Genomic DNA, 19634 nt, shown 5'->3' with positions numbered 1-19634 from the left:
GCTGCAATGCTCCCAAGAAATGCTGTTCTTACAGCTCCTAGAAACCCAAAGGATTGTTTTCAAATTTACCAAGTCCTTGAATTTGAACACCTCTGACAAGGGTATAAAAACAAAAGCTCTCTCCTCCCCCAAACCACTTATAAATACCTCCTATCTAGGCGGAAACCAAGGAGGTGACAGGAGCAGACTTACAGATGCTCTAAACTAAATGACAAGGTTTGAAGCCACAATGCCTTGCATTCAAATCCTCTGACCAGCTCTGTGTTCTTGGGCAACTCCTGTAGGCCTTCTGTACCTTGACATCCTCACATTACAAACAAAACCAAAACAAATGCACAAAATAAACCTGTATGCTGAGCTTAAATTTAGATTGGAAATGTTTTACAAACTCGCAAGCAGTATATAGTTATTATTATTGTTCCTTAATTCAACAATGAAGGGGTATCAGCTATACCAAGACAGTGCCCAGTGGTAAAGGTGCAAAGAAAATGAGTAAATTACCCCTGGATGGAGATGAACCATACACTTTTTAAAAAAAAGATTCATTTATTTATTTTAGAGAGGGGGGGGGGAGAGTGGTGGGTGGGGGAGGGGCAGAGGGAGAAGGAGAGAGAGTCCTAAGCTGACTCCACGCTGAGTGCAGAGCCTGACACGGGGCTCGATCTCACGACCCTAAGAAGTTCATGACCTGAGCCGAAACCAAGAGTCGGATGCTCAACCGACTGTGCCACCCAGGCAACCCTGAAACATATACTTTAATGTAAGTTAGGAAATGATAAATGTCATAAATCTCATTCCACTTCTGCTTAAAACAGATTGAACAAAACAAGGTCTAATATGCAACCTTACTTTACTCCACTAGAATTTGGAAATAGGTTATAAAATTTCTCGTCAACTTTTAAACATGTTACTTAACTCTGAATCTTCTTGTTATTTTGTTATTGTTATTTGCCTGTGAAATGAGGTTCTACATGTCCTATTTGGTCAATTTCTGTAGTTAAGGCAATGGAAATACTAAACACTAAAGAATGATAATGACATGCTGGACAATCCAAAAGAAAGTGATCAGAATACTAAAAGGCTTTGATATCAGGATAGACAACAAATGGAAAACTTTCTTCAAATACCTAAAAGGCTTTTAAGTGGAAAATGTATGAGCTGTCTTTTTCTGTGGACAGACGATGTTGTAAGGAAATAGACTTCCGATCAAAATAGGAAGTAACTTTATAACCTTTAGAGAGTTCAACAAAGGAAAAAGCTGCCTTGAGAACTAGTAAATTTCCCATCCTTGGAACTATGCTCATTTAAAAGAATATAATGGTAAATCCATTGCAAAATAACTTTGCAAAATCCATTGCAAAAAGCCTGCTTTTGAAAAGTGGGCAAACACCCCTCTGTTTACTTCTTTTATAAATTGTTCACTTGGCTAACTGGCACAAAATGAAAGTAGACCTCCATATTTCAAGACCCACCCATAGAAAGAGAACCAAACAGCACATTTAATGAGTTTTAAGGGGCCTTTTATATACTACTCAGTGACCCTCTGCCATCATCAGATCTCTGGGCTCCAGCCACACTGATCCACGTCCCTTCCGGATTTTGTGTCAGTTGTACTAAATGAAATAACTCATTGTCATAAAGCCTGCTTTACAATCCAGTTTTACTCATCAAGGGAATGTGTCTGCAATATGTACTTTCTCCAACGTCCCTATCTCTTGAGCACATTATCATCAGGTACTTTTATAGAAGGGGGAGGTGGCAAATTACTTCAAACTGCATGAATTTCTATAAGTGCAATAACATTCCTCAGTTTTTAAAGGGCAACTTTTTTTTTTTTAAGTTGTCATTTGAATCCAAACTCTTTGGAAAACATGCATAATAATCTTAATGATCCCATTGAGCAGTTTAAATTCAAATTGTGGAGCATCTGAAATACCATGCCAGCAGCACTTTCCATAAATTACTCTCAAATTCAATACATCCACACACACACACACACACACACACACACACGCACACACACACAGCACACACACGTGCGCACGTACCACACTCAAAAATCTTTAAATTACAGTTTCTCTTTTCTTGTCCCATTTAAATTGTGATTTGGTTGATAAATTAGAGCTGTAGTGTCTGCGTACAAATTTCAGTATTATTTTTTAAGAGAATAATTTTGTGGCAGGCATACATTTTTATTTCCCCTGAGGGTAAATGCAGCTTTGTTTTGTTCTAGGGTTCCTGGCTTTGGTGTGAGCCTGTACTTGCGTTTGTATGCACACATGGGTGTGTGTCTTGGTGTTTGGCAACTCAAGACTAATTTACTTATTTACCTAGCAATTCTCCCTGTATACCAGATTTTTAGGAAATGCTGGGAGACTGAACCAAAAAGGTTACTTCTGCTAAAGAGACTGCTCACCTAGGATCTTTATAATGAACTCCTATCTAGAGCAGAATTGGACTAATTACATCTTGGGAATTTAATAATTAAAGGAAGTTCTTTTAGATAGTTGAGAGAAAATACCTAATTTTTACTTCATTTCTAGTACGTTTGAAAATTAATATTTGCTCACAAAGTTTGCCAGTAAGATTTCAGAAACCAAAAAATGTATATAAACATGCTGGGAAATATTCTGTTTTTAATATGTGGCCGATGTACATCAATCCAGAATGAAGGCACTGTGTACAATTCCAAGCTTGTGCAATTCACAAAATGTAATCACAACTCTGCTATGAGGAAAAATTTCCCTATAACTTTGAAAATACGGGTGTTCTTTGCTTCTGAAATCCATCCACTTCCTGTGGAAAACAGTTGGGATGCTTGATACCACTTAAAACATCAATGCAACAGTAATGATTAGACACTTGGGAATAAAGAGATTTTTAAAGACCGACTAAAGTCTGTTTTGATGTGGTAGCCCCTAATGAAAGTTACAATTCACTGATTTACAAGAATAGTTGATACAAGAACAACCCTCTAGACTGCAAATGTTGGGCATGAACTGGTTAAAGCAGAGTACCATGACTATATTGAGTGGTACTTAGAAGCTATCTCATAAAGTTGTTTATTTACCTTAAAAATGATTTTTAAAAGGTGAACTCAAATTGTAAATTAAAATCTATTATACCCAAAGGGCAGCAGAAAACCTCTCCAGGGCTACAGAAATCAGAGGAAAAAGTCATCAGTACCATCATCCACAAGTATGACCTGAATGCCAGCAGAGTGTGAGGCCTGGGCAAGGAGGCTTCATGGAGGCTGAGGGGAGACAGGGGCATGACATGCTTAAATAAATAAGGACAAAATTTGTCCCTCAATCTTTTGTGTCACCCCTAACTCCCAAAGACAGTTCCCATGCTCATTATGCACTTAGCATTCTATGTGTTTGTCTGTTTGGATGGCTATCTCTTTCAAATGGTGAGCTCCCCAAGGCCTGGGATCCCGTCTTTTTCAACTTTGGTATCCTCAATTCCCTACATGATCTGAAATATGGAGGGTGCTCGGTAAATATTCACTGGATGAATAAGTGACTGAAAACCATTTAGGCAGGCAACTGAGATGCAGAGGTAAGAACACTGAACTCGGTCACAAAATGGATGTTAGAGGCCTGTTTGAGTTTCTTCGCTATATGGCTACCTTCTCTGGGCCTGGGTTTTCTCATGTTTCCTCTAGGACTAACACCTGCCTTGTGGGATTGTTGTGGACGTCAAGTGAAAAACAAGTTATAAAAGTACTTTGGGCACATGCATTTAAGTGTAAGGTATTATTATGCTAGGCAATTGGTACAGGTGGTGAATGCTATAAGATATGTAATTAACATAGCCGAAAAACAGGTAGATTATTAAGTGAAGTTGCCTAATACCATGCAACGGTGACTCAGGGAATTGAGAATCAAGTTGTTCTTCCCTGAAAAAGACTAATAATCGTCCTCTACCATGTAAAGGTAACATAAATATCAAATGACAAATTAGCTGCAATGTGATTTAGGAAATTCGCATGGCTCTCTTTTACCTGGTAAAGTCACGCTCCTACAGGGCTTTGGTTTACTAACCTGCAAAAAGAGGGGCTTGGGTGGATAAATCCGTTGTCACTCAACTCTACCAGCAAAATGGACTTAAACTCTCTACAAGTAAATAGGTGCTTCTTTGCTAGCTTTTAAGTATCCACCTTCCTAGAAAAGGAAGGATAGCAACACCATGGTCGCTCCCTTGGCTCTTGTTTCTTGTGGTCTCAAGACAAAGGAATTTGGCCTTTGTGATGAATCCCTTTAAGATGCCATCAGAGGAAGTTGATGAACCCAAGATGATCTGCCATGTATATTGAAAAACTTAGGCACCTGGAGATACTTTTTACCTTCTTCGCTGCCACATTTTCCGCAGAACATCACACAGACAATGACTGCTCCATAAATCCTTCCTTACCATCAGGCTGATTTCTTTTCCTTTGATTCCAGAAGTTATAAAGTTCAACAAGGAAAATAAATATTCAGAAATTCGAATTGCGCCTGTTCCTTCTTTGCCCCCCTATCAAATCTTACTCTACTTTCAAGGGAGGCTCTTTGCGGATGCCCCGTCTTCTCTGAGCTCCCGCCACTGCCTGAATCTCTCTCCCAGATGGATTCTGCCTTGCATTGTGGTCTTGTGCATGTGTGGTATTCCTCATTCAGCTAAGGGCTCTGTAAGAGCATGGTTGAGTCTCGTGCTGTTTGTATCCCCCACCACACTGAACTAAGCCCTTTGTACACAGAAGGTGTTCGTTCACTGGCTCTTAAAATCAGCAAAGAGTTTATTCTTCAGTCAAAAATATTCAAGAGACATATATTTAAATGCTTGCTTTTCCCAAGGCAGTAGAGACAGTAATCCCCTCCATTTCCTAGATTCCCCTCTATAAGAACAACCTTCTTCATTTTATTTTACTTTGAACTTAATTAATAGTAATGCTTAACCTTCCCCCTCTTAATTACATTGGCAAGTTGGTGAGGTTTATTGATCCATGCATGAGGAGTTAATTCCAAAAGAGACTTTGACAAAGAGCACTTTATGGGAGAACACATCGTTATTCCAGCAGCTTTGCTGGAATGACCTGCAGACACTGCCTGGCCAGACTCAGGCCAGTCTGGCTTCCTGCCACTTGTGCCAATTTCCTAATGATCTAATAGGAATGTGCAACAACCCAGTAAAGAACCGAGTCTTTCTCTCTTTCTGGTCTTCAAAATGAGGTAAGAACTAGTGGGTTAAAGTGCATCCTTAAGGGAAAATGCAGGATGACTCTGCAGTCTTTTGAACATTAATAGGGCCCTTCTGAAAGTCCAGCAAAAAAAATTAAAGGCAGCAGGATGCTCGATAAACACCTGTTAAATACCTAAGTACACAGCTTTTATACATAGAAACAGGATATTCTAATCGTTACTCCATTAACCAGTGCTGATAACGCACTCACAGACATACGGCCAAAAGATGTAATCCATTGCTATGGACTGAACTGTTTCTCCCCCCAAATTCATATGTTGAAACTCTAACCCCAAAGTGATGGTATTTGGAGATGAGGCGTTTGGGAGGTAATTAGGTTTACATGAGGTTATGAGGGTAGGCCTTCATGATGGATTAGTGCTTTTATAAGAGGAGACACCACAGAGCTGTTCTCTTTCCCTCTCCCTGCTATGTGGGGACATAGTTAAGAAGCCAGAAAGGGGGCTCTCACCAGAATCCGACCATCAGACACCCTGATCTTGGGACTTGCAGCCTTTAAAACTGTGAGAAATGAATTTCTGTTGTGTAAGCAATTAAGCCACCCAGTCTAAGGTATTTTGTTACAGCACACCGAGCTTACTAGTATATTCATTAAAAAAAGGAAAGAAAAGAAAACAATGAACACCAAAAACCCACATAGAAACCAATACCTAAAAACCCCTCAGGGAGAGAGGTACTGCTCTGGGCACTATTTTGGGTGATGTAGAGTAAGGTCTGGGGTTGAATAGGGGAAAGAGACACAAAAAACAACGAAAAAAATGAGCTTGCTCCTGAGGAGCTTACACTGAGAATCCTTGAGGGTGAGACCGTCAGCCGATATAAGGTGGGGACAGTAAAGGGTTAGAACAAAGGTGAAGGAGTAAAACCAAGGTAGAGAGAAAAGCTCTCGGGACACAGAGGATGGAGGGCTTGTCTTTAGCTTAGAAGAACATAGGGAAAGAGTCTCAAAACAGTGGTAACCAAACTGGGGCCTGAGGTTTATTAAAAAAAGACTTGCTGATTTAAAAAAAAATCCTATCTGATGACAGGCCATCTGTTAGCTTGAATTTACTTCAAGAGAAAGGTAGAGGCTAAGATTTAGAGTGCAGGGACTAGCTCAAAGTTCTGCTCTAATCCTATGCTAATTCCTCATTTTCCAAAGCCCTTGGTTTATTAAGCCTTGATTTTGTTAATTTGCAGAAAGGAAGGGATAGTAACAGTTCCCACTTGTCTGTCAGGGGTGGAAAAAGAATGACTATTGTGGCATTAGGAGAAAATCAGATTTACTACACAACACCCCGGTACGTGCCACTTCCTCCGTGAAGACTTTCTTATCAAATGCCTCCTTTCCCCCAAAATGCCCCTAGTCTCCTTCCCCAGTCCTTTCCTATGAGGCCCTGACACATTTCATACAATCTATTTTGTGGAAAACCTATTTGTGTATTTGTTATGCTTTATAATAGAATTCAGAGTCTGCCTAAACTAGATTAAAAATACACATTTTTACTTTTTAAAGGGATACGTTTTAGAAGGTTCAGTTTTATTTTAACTAATGTGTCCCAATGATTTTATTAACATAAACTGCCTCAAATACCTTTTAGCATTAATGAAGAGCCAGCCCATAAAGTAAAAAAAAAACAGCTTTTGTGGAAGACATTTACTCTCCTTTCAAAAACAATTTTTTTGATCTAATTTAAAAACTCATTACTGTGTGGGTTTATGGCTTTCAGGGCTTAAAGGGTTCTAAGTGTCTCCATCCACCTGTGAGACCCCCGAGCATGTCTTTCCCTCTTATCTTGGCATCCTGTTTTCCCATATTGTAAACGTAGAAGACTGTTTTTTTTTTTTAATAAGCTTTAAGTTAAAAAAGTAAACATTCTTTGAAGATCTACAATATACCAGGCTCTTGTCACCATGAAGTGTTCAAATAGAGCACTTGCCATGTTACAATGATGCCAATCTTGCCCGCATCACTTGATTGCGGGGAGGTGAGCAAAAGAGAAGTCCAGGAAGCAGATCTTTTTTTCCTTTTTTTAAAAAAAGTAAGCCTGGCTGGAGGCTGGCTTCCCTGGCTGGAGGGAATTACCACGTCCCATTCAAAGTCATCAGAACATCAGAGAACCTCCATTCAAACTCTCTGGCAGTTTTCATCCGGGAGTCAGGTCTGTGTGTTTGACCTTGAGTGTGCCGGCTCTTATGATAATTCTACGACTGGAAGCTAGACAGCTGGCTTCACTCTCACATCTTTCCCTTCAATCTTTTACATTTACATTTTAGCAGTGACTGCTCACAAGCTCCCAGAGCCAAGTTCTCCTCTCTGCTTCATATACACACAGGGAGTCTCAAATCTAAGGTGTACCAAAGGGCAAAGAGTCAAAGACCCTCTTAGGAGACACTGGGGTCTAGAGTGAAAGAAACCAGGTCCCCTCTGGCCCCAACCTCCATAAATATCAAAGCAGGGATGGCTCACCTACTGTGACAAGAATCATGGAAAAGACAAAGATGAACAAGATGAGACACACACTCCCCCCCATCCCAACATAGCACACTCTCTAAGGGGTTCAAACAATAAGAGAATGTGTCAAACACTCAAATGACTTCAACGCCAGTTGTAGGAAGTGAAATCATATGAGAGAGGAGGAAACAGAAGCACTGCATCAGAAAAGGCCACATCTACTTGGGGAAGTTCCAGGAAAGCTTTTTAAGGTTGGTTGATACAGATTTTCAAACCATGGAGATGGGGAAAGGCACAAGGCAGACAGCAGCCTGGAGCACAGACAGAGAAGCGTAAAATATCAATGTCCAGGAGAAGACAGTCCCATTTGGCCAAGTGTGGTAAAAAGAATGTGTAGGAGAGAGATGGGAGATAGTGAAGTATTTTGGGACTACTTCTTAGATGAGCTGGGCTAGAAATACAGACACGTGGATCTCAAAACTGAGCATGCACAAGAACCTCCCTCAAGAGCCTTGTAAAAGATGCACATTTCTTGGCTGAAATGTGCAGAAATTCTGGGGAGTGGTCCAGAACTTTACTTTTTTAATGAGGACTTGAGGGTGATTCCAAAGCAGGGGACCTCTGACACATTTTGGGAAAACCAAGCTTCGAGAGTCTCATGACTTGCCGCCACCCCTCAGACGTTGCGAGCTCTTGAACCCCCAGCATGCAGGTAATATTCCAGAGACTGTGATGCTGACTCAATAAATAGTCCTTTGGGGATTCAAGTGAAGCCAAGTTCTCCTTTGCAGATTCTGTTTGCACATACCTGGGGCTTGGCCCTGTGCGGTTATATACTGTCCAACACCCCCACACTTTGATTTTTGTTCAGCCCTGTCAGCCTCTCTGAATCCTCATTTAGCCATCAAGCTAAGAAATATTACTTTCATTCTATTTGTGGGGAAATTTAAGGTAAAATAAATGAGGTGAATGCAGAATAGCAGCTGGTCAGGCTGGTGTGAACCAGGTCTGACTCTACATTCCATGATTTTTTCTTGAAAATCATTTGTTGCCTCACACCGGGCCTGCTAAGTGAAAGATTGAATGTCTTACCTAGGACTCTTGAACTTATTTTCAGGTTTATTTTTAACATTGATTTTTAAAGCATAAACACACACACACATTCTCTCTCTCTCTCCTTTGTTCCAATCCTTTCTTTTTAATTGGAAACATCAAGTTATAGACATTTTTCTCTTTTGAGGGTACAGAGCAGCTTAGAAGACCCTGCTAACACAGATTATGTGCTGTATCTGGGTAATTACCATTCCTTTATCCTTTAAGAGACAAACAATAAATATGAAGGAAAACGAGGAACAGACTCCTTCCCTGTTTTCTTTCCATCCTTTTATCTCTAAAGTAGGAAGTTTACTGAACCACTGCCAACAATTCACTCAGCCTAATGAAGTGTACAAGTAATAGGATTAAATAATCTTAAACCATTATTACAGTGGCCTGATGCTGACATTCATCCAAACTCTGGCAAACACCGAGTGGTGAGTTCATGCTTGATTTAAAAATAAACAAACTAGGGCAGTGGGAAGGTTCTAGCATAAAGTTTCAGAGGCATTTAACCTGGAAATCTGAGACTCTCCATCTTGGTTGGAGCTGAGGCAAACCCTGTCCCATTTCTACACTCTCCAACCAAAATTTACGGAATCCAAAATTTTCTAGGGATGTTTCTCTGGAGTCTGTAGCCCCATATGATTAAGCCTCTTCACGTCAGTCCCAAAGAAAGCAGCTCTTTGAAGGTATCATCAAGGTTCATGGTTTCTATTCCTGCCTCTGCCATTAATAAACCATATAACCTCAGGCAAATCGGTCAGCTTTCTTGGGCTTCAGGTGTTCTCAGCTGTAAACTGACGTTATTGAATTTCCAAGGTTCCTTCCTTCTGGCCTTTAAAATGCATCCTAATTCTATAACAACAGAAATAAATATACTTTGGGATAGGAACTGGAGAAAAAGGTTAAACTCAGCTAGCCTCTTCCTTGTTCCGGGCAGTCTGCCTGCAGGTCTTTGCCTCCCTACCCTCACCAAGGGCCAACCTGAAGCCTGCAGGGATGTGGTGAGCAGTAGCCTTGGTCAGCAGAGGGCTGGGGGCTAGCTGGGAAAAAAAGCTGAATAAAAACCCTTACAAAGGGCCATGCAGTAACTATCTCCCCTCCCGCAAAGCCTTGTTCTTGTATAATTACAGGGTGATGATATGAATGCCTGTTGAAGTGAGAGGTGCTTTCCAAAGCATATTCAATCCCCAAATCATTTTGCTCATGGGTTAATTATCCCTGTAAAATTTTATAGCATTCTTCACTTAGATCATTTATGCTTTTAAAGGTTTGCCTAGGTATTTTATAGTGTTTGTTGCTTCTGTATAGGGCTTTTTTTCCTGTTATATTTTCTAAACCAAAACTTATAATTTTAATTTTGTCAAGTTATTAAGCTTTTATTATTCTAAGACTTTAGATTTTCTAGAATAATCATATCATCTATAAATGTTGCTATATTTTAGTCTTATGACTTTGAGTGGAAAGGTCTCAGAAAAATAGGTATGATAAGTGCTATTCATTTAAAATTAAGAAACACTATACGCAAGTGACACTATATTTTTAGAGATATGGAGGCAAAATATGAAGAAATGCATGGATATGATACAAAAAACATATTTAGCATAATGACTACCTCTGTACAAGGGTTCTGGGAATGTGATTAAGGACAAGGACCTCAGGGTTTCAGTGGAATTCCTAATGTTTTATTTGTTAAACTGGATAAAGGGTACGTGATACTTCATCATGTTTTATGTGTTAGAAATATTACATAATAAATTGAAATATATATGTAAAATAAAGAAAAAGTTACATATATGAAAGTTTATATAAGACTTTTTGTTTCCCAGTTCCCATTATGAAGGCTAGAATGTTAAAAACAATATTAATATAATAGCAGTGATCCTATGCATACCCAGCAAGATCTAGGAAGAAGGCTGGCCACTAGTTTGTTTTATCCTATTAAACACGTATTTTCCTTTTTCTTCCATTTTACTTAGAGCTTGTTTTTTGTTCCTGCAACTGTTTTTGTTTTAACAAAGGATGTATGATAAATTTTGTTAAATACCCTTTAGGCATTTATGGAGATGACTGGTTTATTAACATTTGATATATATATATATAATGGATTATGTTAAAATGTTCCTACTATTGTCCTAACATTGAATTACCTGGGATGTTTCATTATGTGGCACTCAATTTCCTAACACTTCGTTTAGGGTTTCTGCACAGGTGAAAGTCAGATGAGCATACTTTTCTTTTGGGGGCAACCTTGTTTATTAGTGATATTATTAACCAGGATCAGGCTAGCTTTCTCAAATGATCTGAGAAGCTTATCTTCTCTTGCTGAGCTCTGAAAGTTGAACTCGCAGAGGAATCATTTGTTCTTTAAAGATCTGAAAAGTCCTCTCAGTGAAATTTCCTGGTGCTTTCTCAGGCGGTACGTCTGCATTCCACCCATGTTCAGGGGTTATTCAAGGGTTCTTCCCTTGCATTTTAAGTATGCACAGATCATAGCCTCTTCTATGAAATTTTAAGTGCAATAATTTTTAAATGTCTTCTATACATATGCTAAAGAAGTTCTTTTCCATTCCTAGTTTTCTGTAATTTTTGTTTCTCTCTCTCTTTCTCATCTTCCCTGGGTGCTTATTTTATTTCTCTTTTCAAAGAATCATCTCCTGGACCTAAAAATTCTAGTATTTTTCAGTTTATCAATAACTGCCTTTAATGACTTCCTTCTTCCTGAAGGTTGACTTTGTTGTCTTTTTCTAGGTCTTTAGATAAATATATATGCACCCTTTCTTGTTGCAATTAATGATCCTAGCTGTACTGGAATTCAACTCTGGCTGGGTCTCATTCTGGTTGTCATGCAGCGTTACCATCAGCACTACTTTCTAAGAAGTCTTTAACCCACAGGCATGCTTATTTGTTTATCCTTTGATAGGTTTCTTGTCTTGCTGTACTGCTATATGCAATTCTGTGAGCGCCAGTAGGAACTGTCTATATTTTCCTCTTAGACTATGAGAGGACGTTTTTTTAAATCTTCCATGGAGATTTGGAGAGAAGATAGAATCTCTTTGCTTGTATGGATCCAATCAATCATATTAATCATATTACTCAACTTCCATAATTGGTTTGTCAAAGATTGCACGGAATGTGTTAAAGTTTTATAAAGCATATGGTTTAGCCATTTTCAGCTTGTATTTCATCAATATTTTTGTATTATATATTTCAATGTAATGATATTTAACAAATCAGGGCTGTTCCTGTGGAACTGTGACATTTATCAATAAGGTAATACACTTTGGCCGATGTAATAGTTTTGTTCTGAATTGTACTTTGTCTGCTATTAATATTGTAGTTAGTAGGTGATTAATATTATTTTCTCTTAGCCTGAATTTGCTATTCATCTTTTCCTCTCTCTTTAACTATTAGTTGTATTGGTTCGTTGTTTATCACCATTTTATTAGCCCTAGATTTCCACATACTTTATTTTGATTAACTTATTTTTCTGCTGGAATATTTCTTTGTCATTTTTTTTTTCCAGAAAAGGTATGTAGGTGATATATATTCTTTTTGCCCATGGAAGACATTTTGAATGCCCTTTGGAGAAGGCAAAGTTTGATGTATCGTCATGTAACAAAAGCAAGTTACTAATTAGTATGGATGGTATGATCCCATTTGTGTGTGCGTTGTGTGTGCATGCACGTGTAAACCACATATGTGTAGATGTATGGTTGTATCTATACAGAGAGATATTGAAATAGAAAAGGAGTGTGTGGTAAAATATAAAGTGTTATTTAGATGTGGGCTATGCATATTTTAATACATTTTCTAATTTTTCTCTAGTGAGCACATAATACTTAAAAACATAGTTGTAGTTTTTTAAGATCGACCACCATAAGAAAGGATATTTTGAGCTCAATATTTCTCTAATATGTCCAAGAATAAGCAAAAGCCACTTTATGAAATTCAGAATGTAGGTTAACTGTATTTTTTTTAACTTGACACTGAAAAAATGGTAATAGAGAAAAAATTAATTGTGAGAAAGGAAACCTAGTAATAAATGAAATTTCCAGTGACTAGTTGGGTGCATGAAAAGAGCTGGGCTTGAGAGTCAAAGGCCAGGTCAAGTCTTGGATCTGATGCTCATGCCTTATGGAACGGAGCAAGCTGACTTTTTCTAAAATTCAGCTTCTTATCCCTGGAGAGGAACATAATAATAATCATCCTATTTTCTAGGACCATTAGAGGATGACGTAAGTTAAAAGAAAAATGCTCTATAAAATTGAAAGCACTAAACAAATGTTATTATTATGATTATTTTTAACCATAAAAAGAAGGGTTTCCCCTTAAAACCTGAGGCATTGCAGGGAGAGCCACGTGTAAATGCTTAAGAAAAGACAGGGCTTGCGTTTTATTGCCAATAGAAGTTGAGCATTTCAGATTCTGGAATGCTGGAAGGCATGATGTATGTGGTCATCAATTCAAATGTTGGAAATGGAAGGCTCTAATCACAGAGGGCTGTCAGTATCTTTGTTATCTTTAGGAAGCTGAATACTAGTTTCAGGGTGGTGATATGGACCTAGCAATCATGTACAAGTTAGAAGATCTGTCCCTACCCTTGGTTTGTCTTTCGCTTTGAAAATATCAAAGCCGCCATCAAGTGGGACCAGTAACCCCTCCACTCCTCTGCCCTGCACCAGTCTATTTCACAAGGTTTTAATAGGAATGGTAACACGCAATGAGAGGTGCTCAGGAGCGCTGTCAAATGTAAGGGGGGGTGCAGAGAGAGAGAACGATCAGTAGTAGTTAGCATGGTGAAATCGCTCTAGAGGATACTTGACAAATGTCCCTCTTCCTTGAAGCATTTTCTCCTTTCTGGGAGAGTGCTTGAGGGATAATGATATAACATCAAGAAGAAAGTATGTGTGCAGGTGCGCTTGGTGTGAGGGGGAAAGAGAGACAGATGCTTCTTGGAGGTGAGGGAGCAGGGGTGGGCAATGAGAAAAGAGAAGGGGAATTCGTGTGGATTTTTCAGCTTTTGTCCAAACTCTGAGCTCCTTTCCCAACACCCACATGAAGCACTGGCCATAACTGCTTTTAAAACACTATTCAGAGGAACTGAGCATATAAAAGGACAACTTTCCTGCAGAGGTAGGAGACTGTGGCCATTGAGTGACTAAGGGAGCAAAAGGCCGTGAGCGTGTTGGCCACTAATGTGTCAAGCTCAGGAACCTTGCAGTGTTTAGTCTCCTGTGGAGTTGGCCTCCGATTTCCTGAGGCCTTTTAATCACTTGGATTTTAACTCTAATAAAAACGTCTGTACCAACTTCCACCGTTGGAGAGTTAGAAGTTGGATGTGATCCACTCTGAGTTAAGAGCCCTGGTTTAGGGGAAGATCCTTGGCTGCCATTTCGTAAACAGACTTTTGCTGAGAATCTCGGACGCGCGACGTCTCAGGCCCAGATGCCCTGGCAATGCTAAGGACGCGGCGGTTCTTTTGTTAATCTACGCTTGTGGCTAAACCTGTCTCATTCAGGACAGAAGAACACATTAAGTGGGAGGCATGGCTGCTGCCCCTCATACTCACAGCACCATGAAAATCTTCTCAAGCAAAGCATGAGCCTCTTCTTCTCATGTATGTCCTCATCGTCCTTCCATGACGTCCATTTATTTCAGTATTTCCATAGCAACTGTAGCTATGAAATTACCCCCAAAGGTAGAGGATTTCTAAATTGTATCAGATTATGCTAAGGCAAAAAGCAACGATAATAATGTTTTTAACAGACTAAGCCCTTCTGTTAGTAAACAATTTCATAATGTATAAAATAACACAATTGTTCATTCCTTGTCTTTGAAGACAGGGAAGAAGTTAATATCTCCTTTTCATAAATGAGGATACCGGTACTCGGAAATTAAATGGCTTCCCCAAGGTCACACCAGGAGAGCAAGGTCTAGAAGCAATATATTCTATTTACATCGCCTTACTTCTCAAGGAAGCTTAGTGCTCGTACTTTTAATCTGTTCATTTACACAAATCCACAAAAATAATCAAAACTAAGCTTTTAAGAGATCACCAAAGTTGAAAAGCATCTTATTTGTTTTGTTAATAACTATACAAACTTAAATTAAAATAATTATTACAGGGGTGCCTGGGTGGTTTGGTCAGCTGGGTGTCCGACTCTCGATTTCAGCTTGGGTCATAGTGTCAGGATCGTGGGATGGAGCCCTGCATCAGGCTCCGTGCTCAGCGTGGAGTCGGCTTGTCCCTCCCCCTCTGTTCCTCTCCCCACTTGAGCATGCTCTCTCTCTCTCTCTCTCAAATAAATTAAGTAAGTAAAATCTTTAAAAAAATAAAATAACTGTTACATAAGGCACTTATTAAATTGGTTCAAAGTAAATATAAATAAACTTCTTCAATAGTGGATAGGTTAGAGTTTAACATACGGTTTCACATTGCTGATGGTTCTGTGAATTTGAAAAATCTTTCTAAAGAAATCGAGCAAAAGTTCTCCAAATTGCTGCAAAGTGAACTTGGTAATATAAATCAAAGAATTTATGCTAAGGAAAAAAATTCAAAGTAAAAGAATATAAAACTTTTACTCAGCTATTTATAGGCATGTTATTTACAATACTGAAAGAATGGAAAACACCCAATACCTTTCTAGTGGCAAAGAGCTTTACAATGTAATATGCAAACATAATGCAAAACTAAACAGAAAAAAAACTAAAAAATAGCGGTTATTAACAGTGGAAAGCTATATACATATTTATATTAAGTCAACCAATAGAAAACACAAAAGAAAGCATATATGAAATGATTAAAGAGAATTATAGTGCCTTATAGAACCAAACTGGTTTAATTACAGTTATGTGTGTGCAAGGATTAAGGATTCAAGAGACAACAGGAAAATCTGAATAATCACTGAAGCAAAGATGAAGACGTAATTGGTATATTTTTCCCCCCAAATTATGTAAATGGTCAATTTAAATATGATCTAAGTTGATCACTAATTAATTTAGGCAAGAAGAAATTAAATTTATATTAGGTGAGTCTCCTTCCTAAACTCAGAGCATTGGACATGGGTGGTCTTTACACAGAAATAATGAACTAAACCACGATCGTGAATATTCTGATTCTATTACCAAAAAAAAAAAAAAAGCTCACTGACTGAGGTGCAGGGCGTGGGTTTTCGCCACACTTTGTTTACACAGGATGTCTCTTGGACATCAGTTTCCACCAATGGAACCTGAGGCAGTTTGACTGGATGGCATCACAGGTATTTCTGTTCGGAGGGCTTTGGTTCCAAGAGACAGACATACAGCCCTAGGATCGTCCTTACCACACGCTGTCTTCAAAACCAACTTGTTTCATTTTAGTCTCCCAGCTTCCCCAATCCCACCCCCAGAGAAAACTCTTTACATTTCTAGTGTGGCAACTTGTTGGACTTGACGAAAAGTCCCAAAGAAATGAAAATGCTAACACATCCATGTGAGAGCTTGAGGGCTGTGCTGAACTCTAAAATCAATACTAAACAAGGGTCTCTGAATACAGCTTAACTGGATTCTGATAAGAATTAAATTACACTTTAGAGTCACCATGGATAGATCTCATAAAGAAAAATCTTGATTAAAGGTTCTTCTGAGGGAGAGACATCAATAAAGATGGTAGGAATTTCCATTGTTTGAATTCACCCAGCTCTTCCGAGGATGTGGTTAAATATTTCCCAGATACTCTTCCTTGTCATAAGCACAGTCTTAAGCAACAGGGCAACCAAAGCTGAAGGAACTACAACTCAGGAATCACTGAGCTCCTATACCTGGCCCGGAGATCGAAACCTGAGCCCACACACTGTAGAAACCTGTGAGTAGGCCAGATGGCACTTTTTTTCAGTCTTATTACACACCCAGGAGGGCAAGAAAAGCATTTAAAAATGGGACAGGGGTATGCCTGAGAGGTTAAAACAATTCCCTAAAGCCCAAGGAGCCTCACGGCACATGTAAGGTCCTCATGTTCAGAAATACTAAATATGCCAGAAATCTTACCAACATTCATCTCGGAATAACATGCATTCCATTACCATTCCTTGGGCAGGCCAAATGTGCTTTACAGCAATGCCTCATTTCATCTTCACAAGCCTTTGGAGAAAATCCTGCAATCACTCCCATTATATATATGGGGGAACTGAGGCTTGGAAAGAGCTTTCTCAAGGAGACAAAGCCTTGTAAGTGATGAAATCAAATTCAAACCATGTTCCTCACACCATGTTACACTGTTTCCCAATATTGCTCGTATGATCCTTAGCCCCAAGGGATATAAGAAAAAATGAAGGAGACTGCCCCCGGAGCACCATTAAAGTAGGAAAAAAAATCAACAGTGCAGTCCAAAAGAAGGATGAAAAATAGACACAGAGCTACACAAAACACAGCAATGTGTAATCACTTCGTATAAGGACAAAGGGCGACAGGTGCTTCCAGAGGCTCTGTGGACATCGTCGTCACAGAGCGCACTGCAATAAGTAATTTCACGTGCCGGCCCTAAGCCATTGTCCATGCGGTCTGTTTACAAAGGCAGGGGATTTTGTAATGTTTTTCTTTTCAGTAAAGATTTCAAAGGGCAATATCTGAAATATTCTTATTTCCTAAAGAGGTAAGCTTCTGTTCAGTAGACTTTCCCTCATATATGTAACTGCCCCCTTCCAGATCAATAGGGCATTATAGTGTTTCTGTTTATGTTCTAGACAAACTAAAAATGTGTGCTGTCAGCAGAGACTATGGGACCAGGGGTGTGAAGGACTGAATATAGCCCTGGTTATGACATCCATGATGGGATGGAGAGGCCCTTTTCTTCCTCTCCTTGTTTCTGCATTCTCACTTCTAAAAAGAGGAGTTGGTTTCCAGCTCCAGCATTGTGTGGCACTAGTACGATGCGGTATGTATTTAAGTTAAGTTTCCTTTGGGGAGGAAAACGAAATAAAATTGAACCTAAGAGATGCAAAACAATATTGAATCCTGCAATATCTTAATCTTGAAGAACTTTCAGATCTGTGCTGCGGACTCCAGGGCTGCAATGAGTTAGAGCGGGCAGGTCATAGGAAGATACTGACAAGGCCAGAAACTTCTGCAGTGAACTTGAACCCTGGGGTTCTGCAAAGCTATGTATAACTCCTGAGACCTTGCACCCAAAACTTCCTTTATGTTAAAAGGCCTGGGCACTGAGGCCAAACCATGCCTCCTTTGTGGGTTTGCAAAAATGCACCAATTTTTCCACTAACAAGTGTTAAACAGATTAAAATCATGCAGAAAGACAGCAAAGAAATGTTTTTTTAAGTTCAAAAACAGTTTATCAAATTGCTCTATCAGAAGATAGCTTAATGTGTAGATTTAAGTAGCCTGGTAGGAAATGAAGATAGCATATTTTTAGCCATCCGGCTATGTTATTAAAATATAGTTGTTGTATTCTTAAAAACAACAACAACAACAAAAAAAACCCTCAATTATTAGCTCAGTCAGCATTACTATTCATTTTCCTTTAAGGGAAATTCATTTCCCTGTATCATAAAGGGTCTATCTGTTTGCAGCATTGAAAACCTGCTGGGTATGGTAGGTAGGCAATCTTTTGGGGAGATAAGAGGCCATTCAAAGGGCCCAGGAATTTGAAAGAGCACTGGGGAGTCCAGAGGCCCTGCAGGGTTTCTTTACAAATACTGGCAAATTCAAATGCAGGGTGAGACCTAATAATAAGAGGTACAACTATGCCACTTGGGAAACCTGCTGTGCAGGGGGGTGTGTGTGAGCTTGTATGTACATGCTTGAAAGGCCCGAAGGGATGATCTTCTCTGCAGACCACTAATTGATAATGAGCAGATCCTCCTAACATGCCTTTCTGACCTCATACGTACAGGGGACAATTGGAAAAAATTAAGATATGTCAATCTACACACACACACACACACACATTGGAATCTGGGGAGAAATAGAGATCGCTGGCTACATTCTATTTGGAGTGATTGGCATTCCGCCAAAGAAGACATCTTTACAAAGCAGGGCGGGGTGGGGGGGGAGTGGCAGAGCAGAATGTGAACTTACAATGTAGCAGGGCTCACAGTAAGCTTTCTTCTCTACTGCATAGAAGGGCTGTCCCCGGAGCTTGTTGTTGCAGATGATGCAGGTAAAACAGTCCACGTGGAAGACCTGATCCATGGCAGTGCATCCTGTCCCTTCCCCAACGACATTCTCCCCACAGCGAGCACAGCGGCCTGAAAGGCAAAAGGGATTGACTCCTAAGAACACACCAAGGAACACTTTCAGTCCTCCTAGGACGGAAGCCAAGGTGGAGGAGACAGCCGACTCATAATGGCAACAGCAGCAACAAGACTGACACCACGCCCACCACCGCCGTCCCAGGAGAAAGATCGCCGGTATAGCCACCCCTAGGCCGGGTACGGCCGCCATGATGGGGATTTTCTATGAGGCATTTGAGGAGTTGACCCTCACAGCTCAAGGACCTACAGAAAGGGACAGAGTAGAACTCAGGTCTCCTGATGTCAAGGCCAGTACTGTGCCTCTGATCTCACACCAAGTGTAAGAGGAACATGACTCAGCAAGGGAGCAGTGGAAGGCACGTCTAGGAAAGTCTTTCTGCTTGGAGAGTCTACGTGTCCAGTTGGACTGTGAAGGAATTGGGTAAAAAATCAAACTTTAACTCCTCTCAGAAAAGTCCAGGTTGTAAAATCTCTGCATCCAGCCCTCAGTGATAGACAGATCAAAAGGGAGTCCCTTTTATTTCCCGACAGTTCCGACTGCTAGAAAGTTCTCTCTCATATTGAGCCAGACTGCTTCCTCAAGCTAACTGCTACCCAGTACTTCTAGTTCT

The 19634-nt window shown here is 39.7% G+C and overlaps 1 protein-coding gene across 17 annotated transcripts in view; it reads right to left on the bottom strand.

The window, feature by feature from the left end:
• LOC113918675 (LIM domain containing preferred translocation partner in lipoma) overlaps positions 1 to 19634 on the bottom strand; it is a 667221-nt gene that overhangs the window by 101894 nt on the left and 545693 nt on the right. For all 17 annotated transcript variants that reach the window (XM_027587354.2, XM_027587341.2, XM_027587344.2 and 14 more), the window contains one exon: positions 18848 to 19017. In XM_027587354.2, the coding sequence (XP_027443155.1) occupies positions 18848 to 19017 (170 nt within the window). The remainder of the gene's footprint in view (positions 1 to 18847; positions 19018 to 19634) is intronic.

The sequence above is a fragment of the Zalophus californianus genome, chromosome 1 (genome assembly GCF_009762305.2).
Source record: "Zalophus californianus isolate mZalCal1 chromosome 1, mZalCal1.pri.v2, whole genome shotgun sequence".
NCBI classification, from domain to species: domain Eukaryota; kingdom Metazoa; phylum Chordata; class Mammalia; order Carnivora; family Otariidae; genus Zalophus; species Zalophus californianus.
The sequence above is the reverse complement of the archived record's forward strand: the minus strand, read 5'-3'. Positions and strand labels throughout refer to the sequence as shown.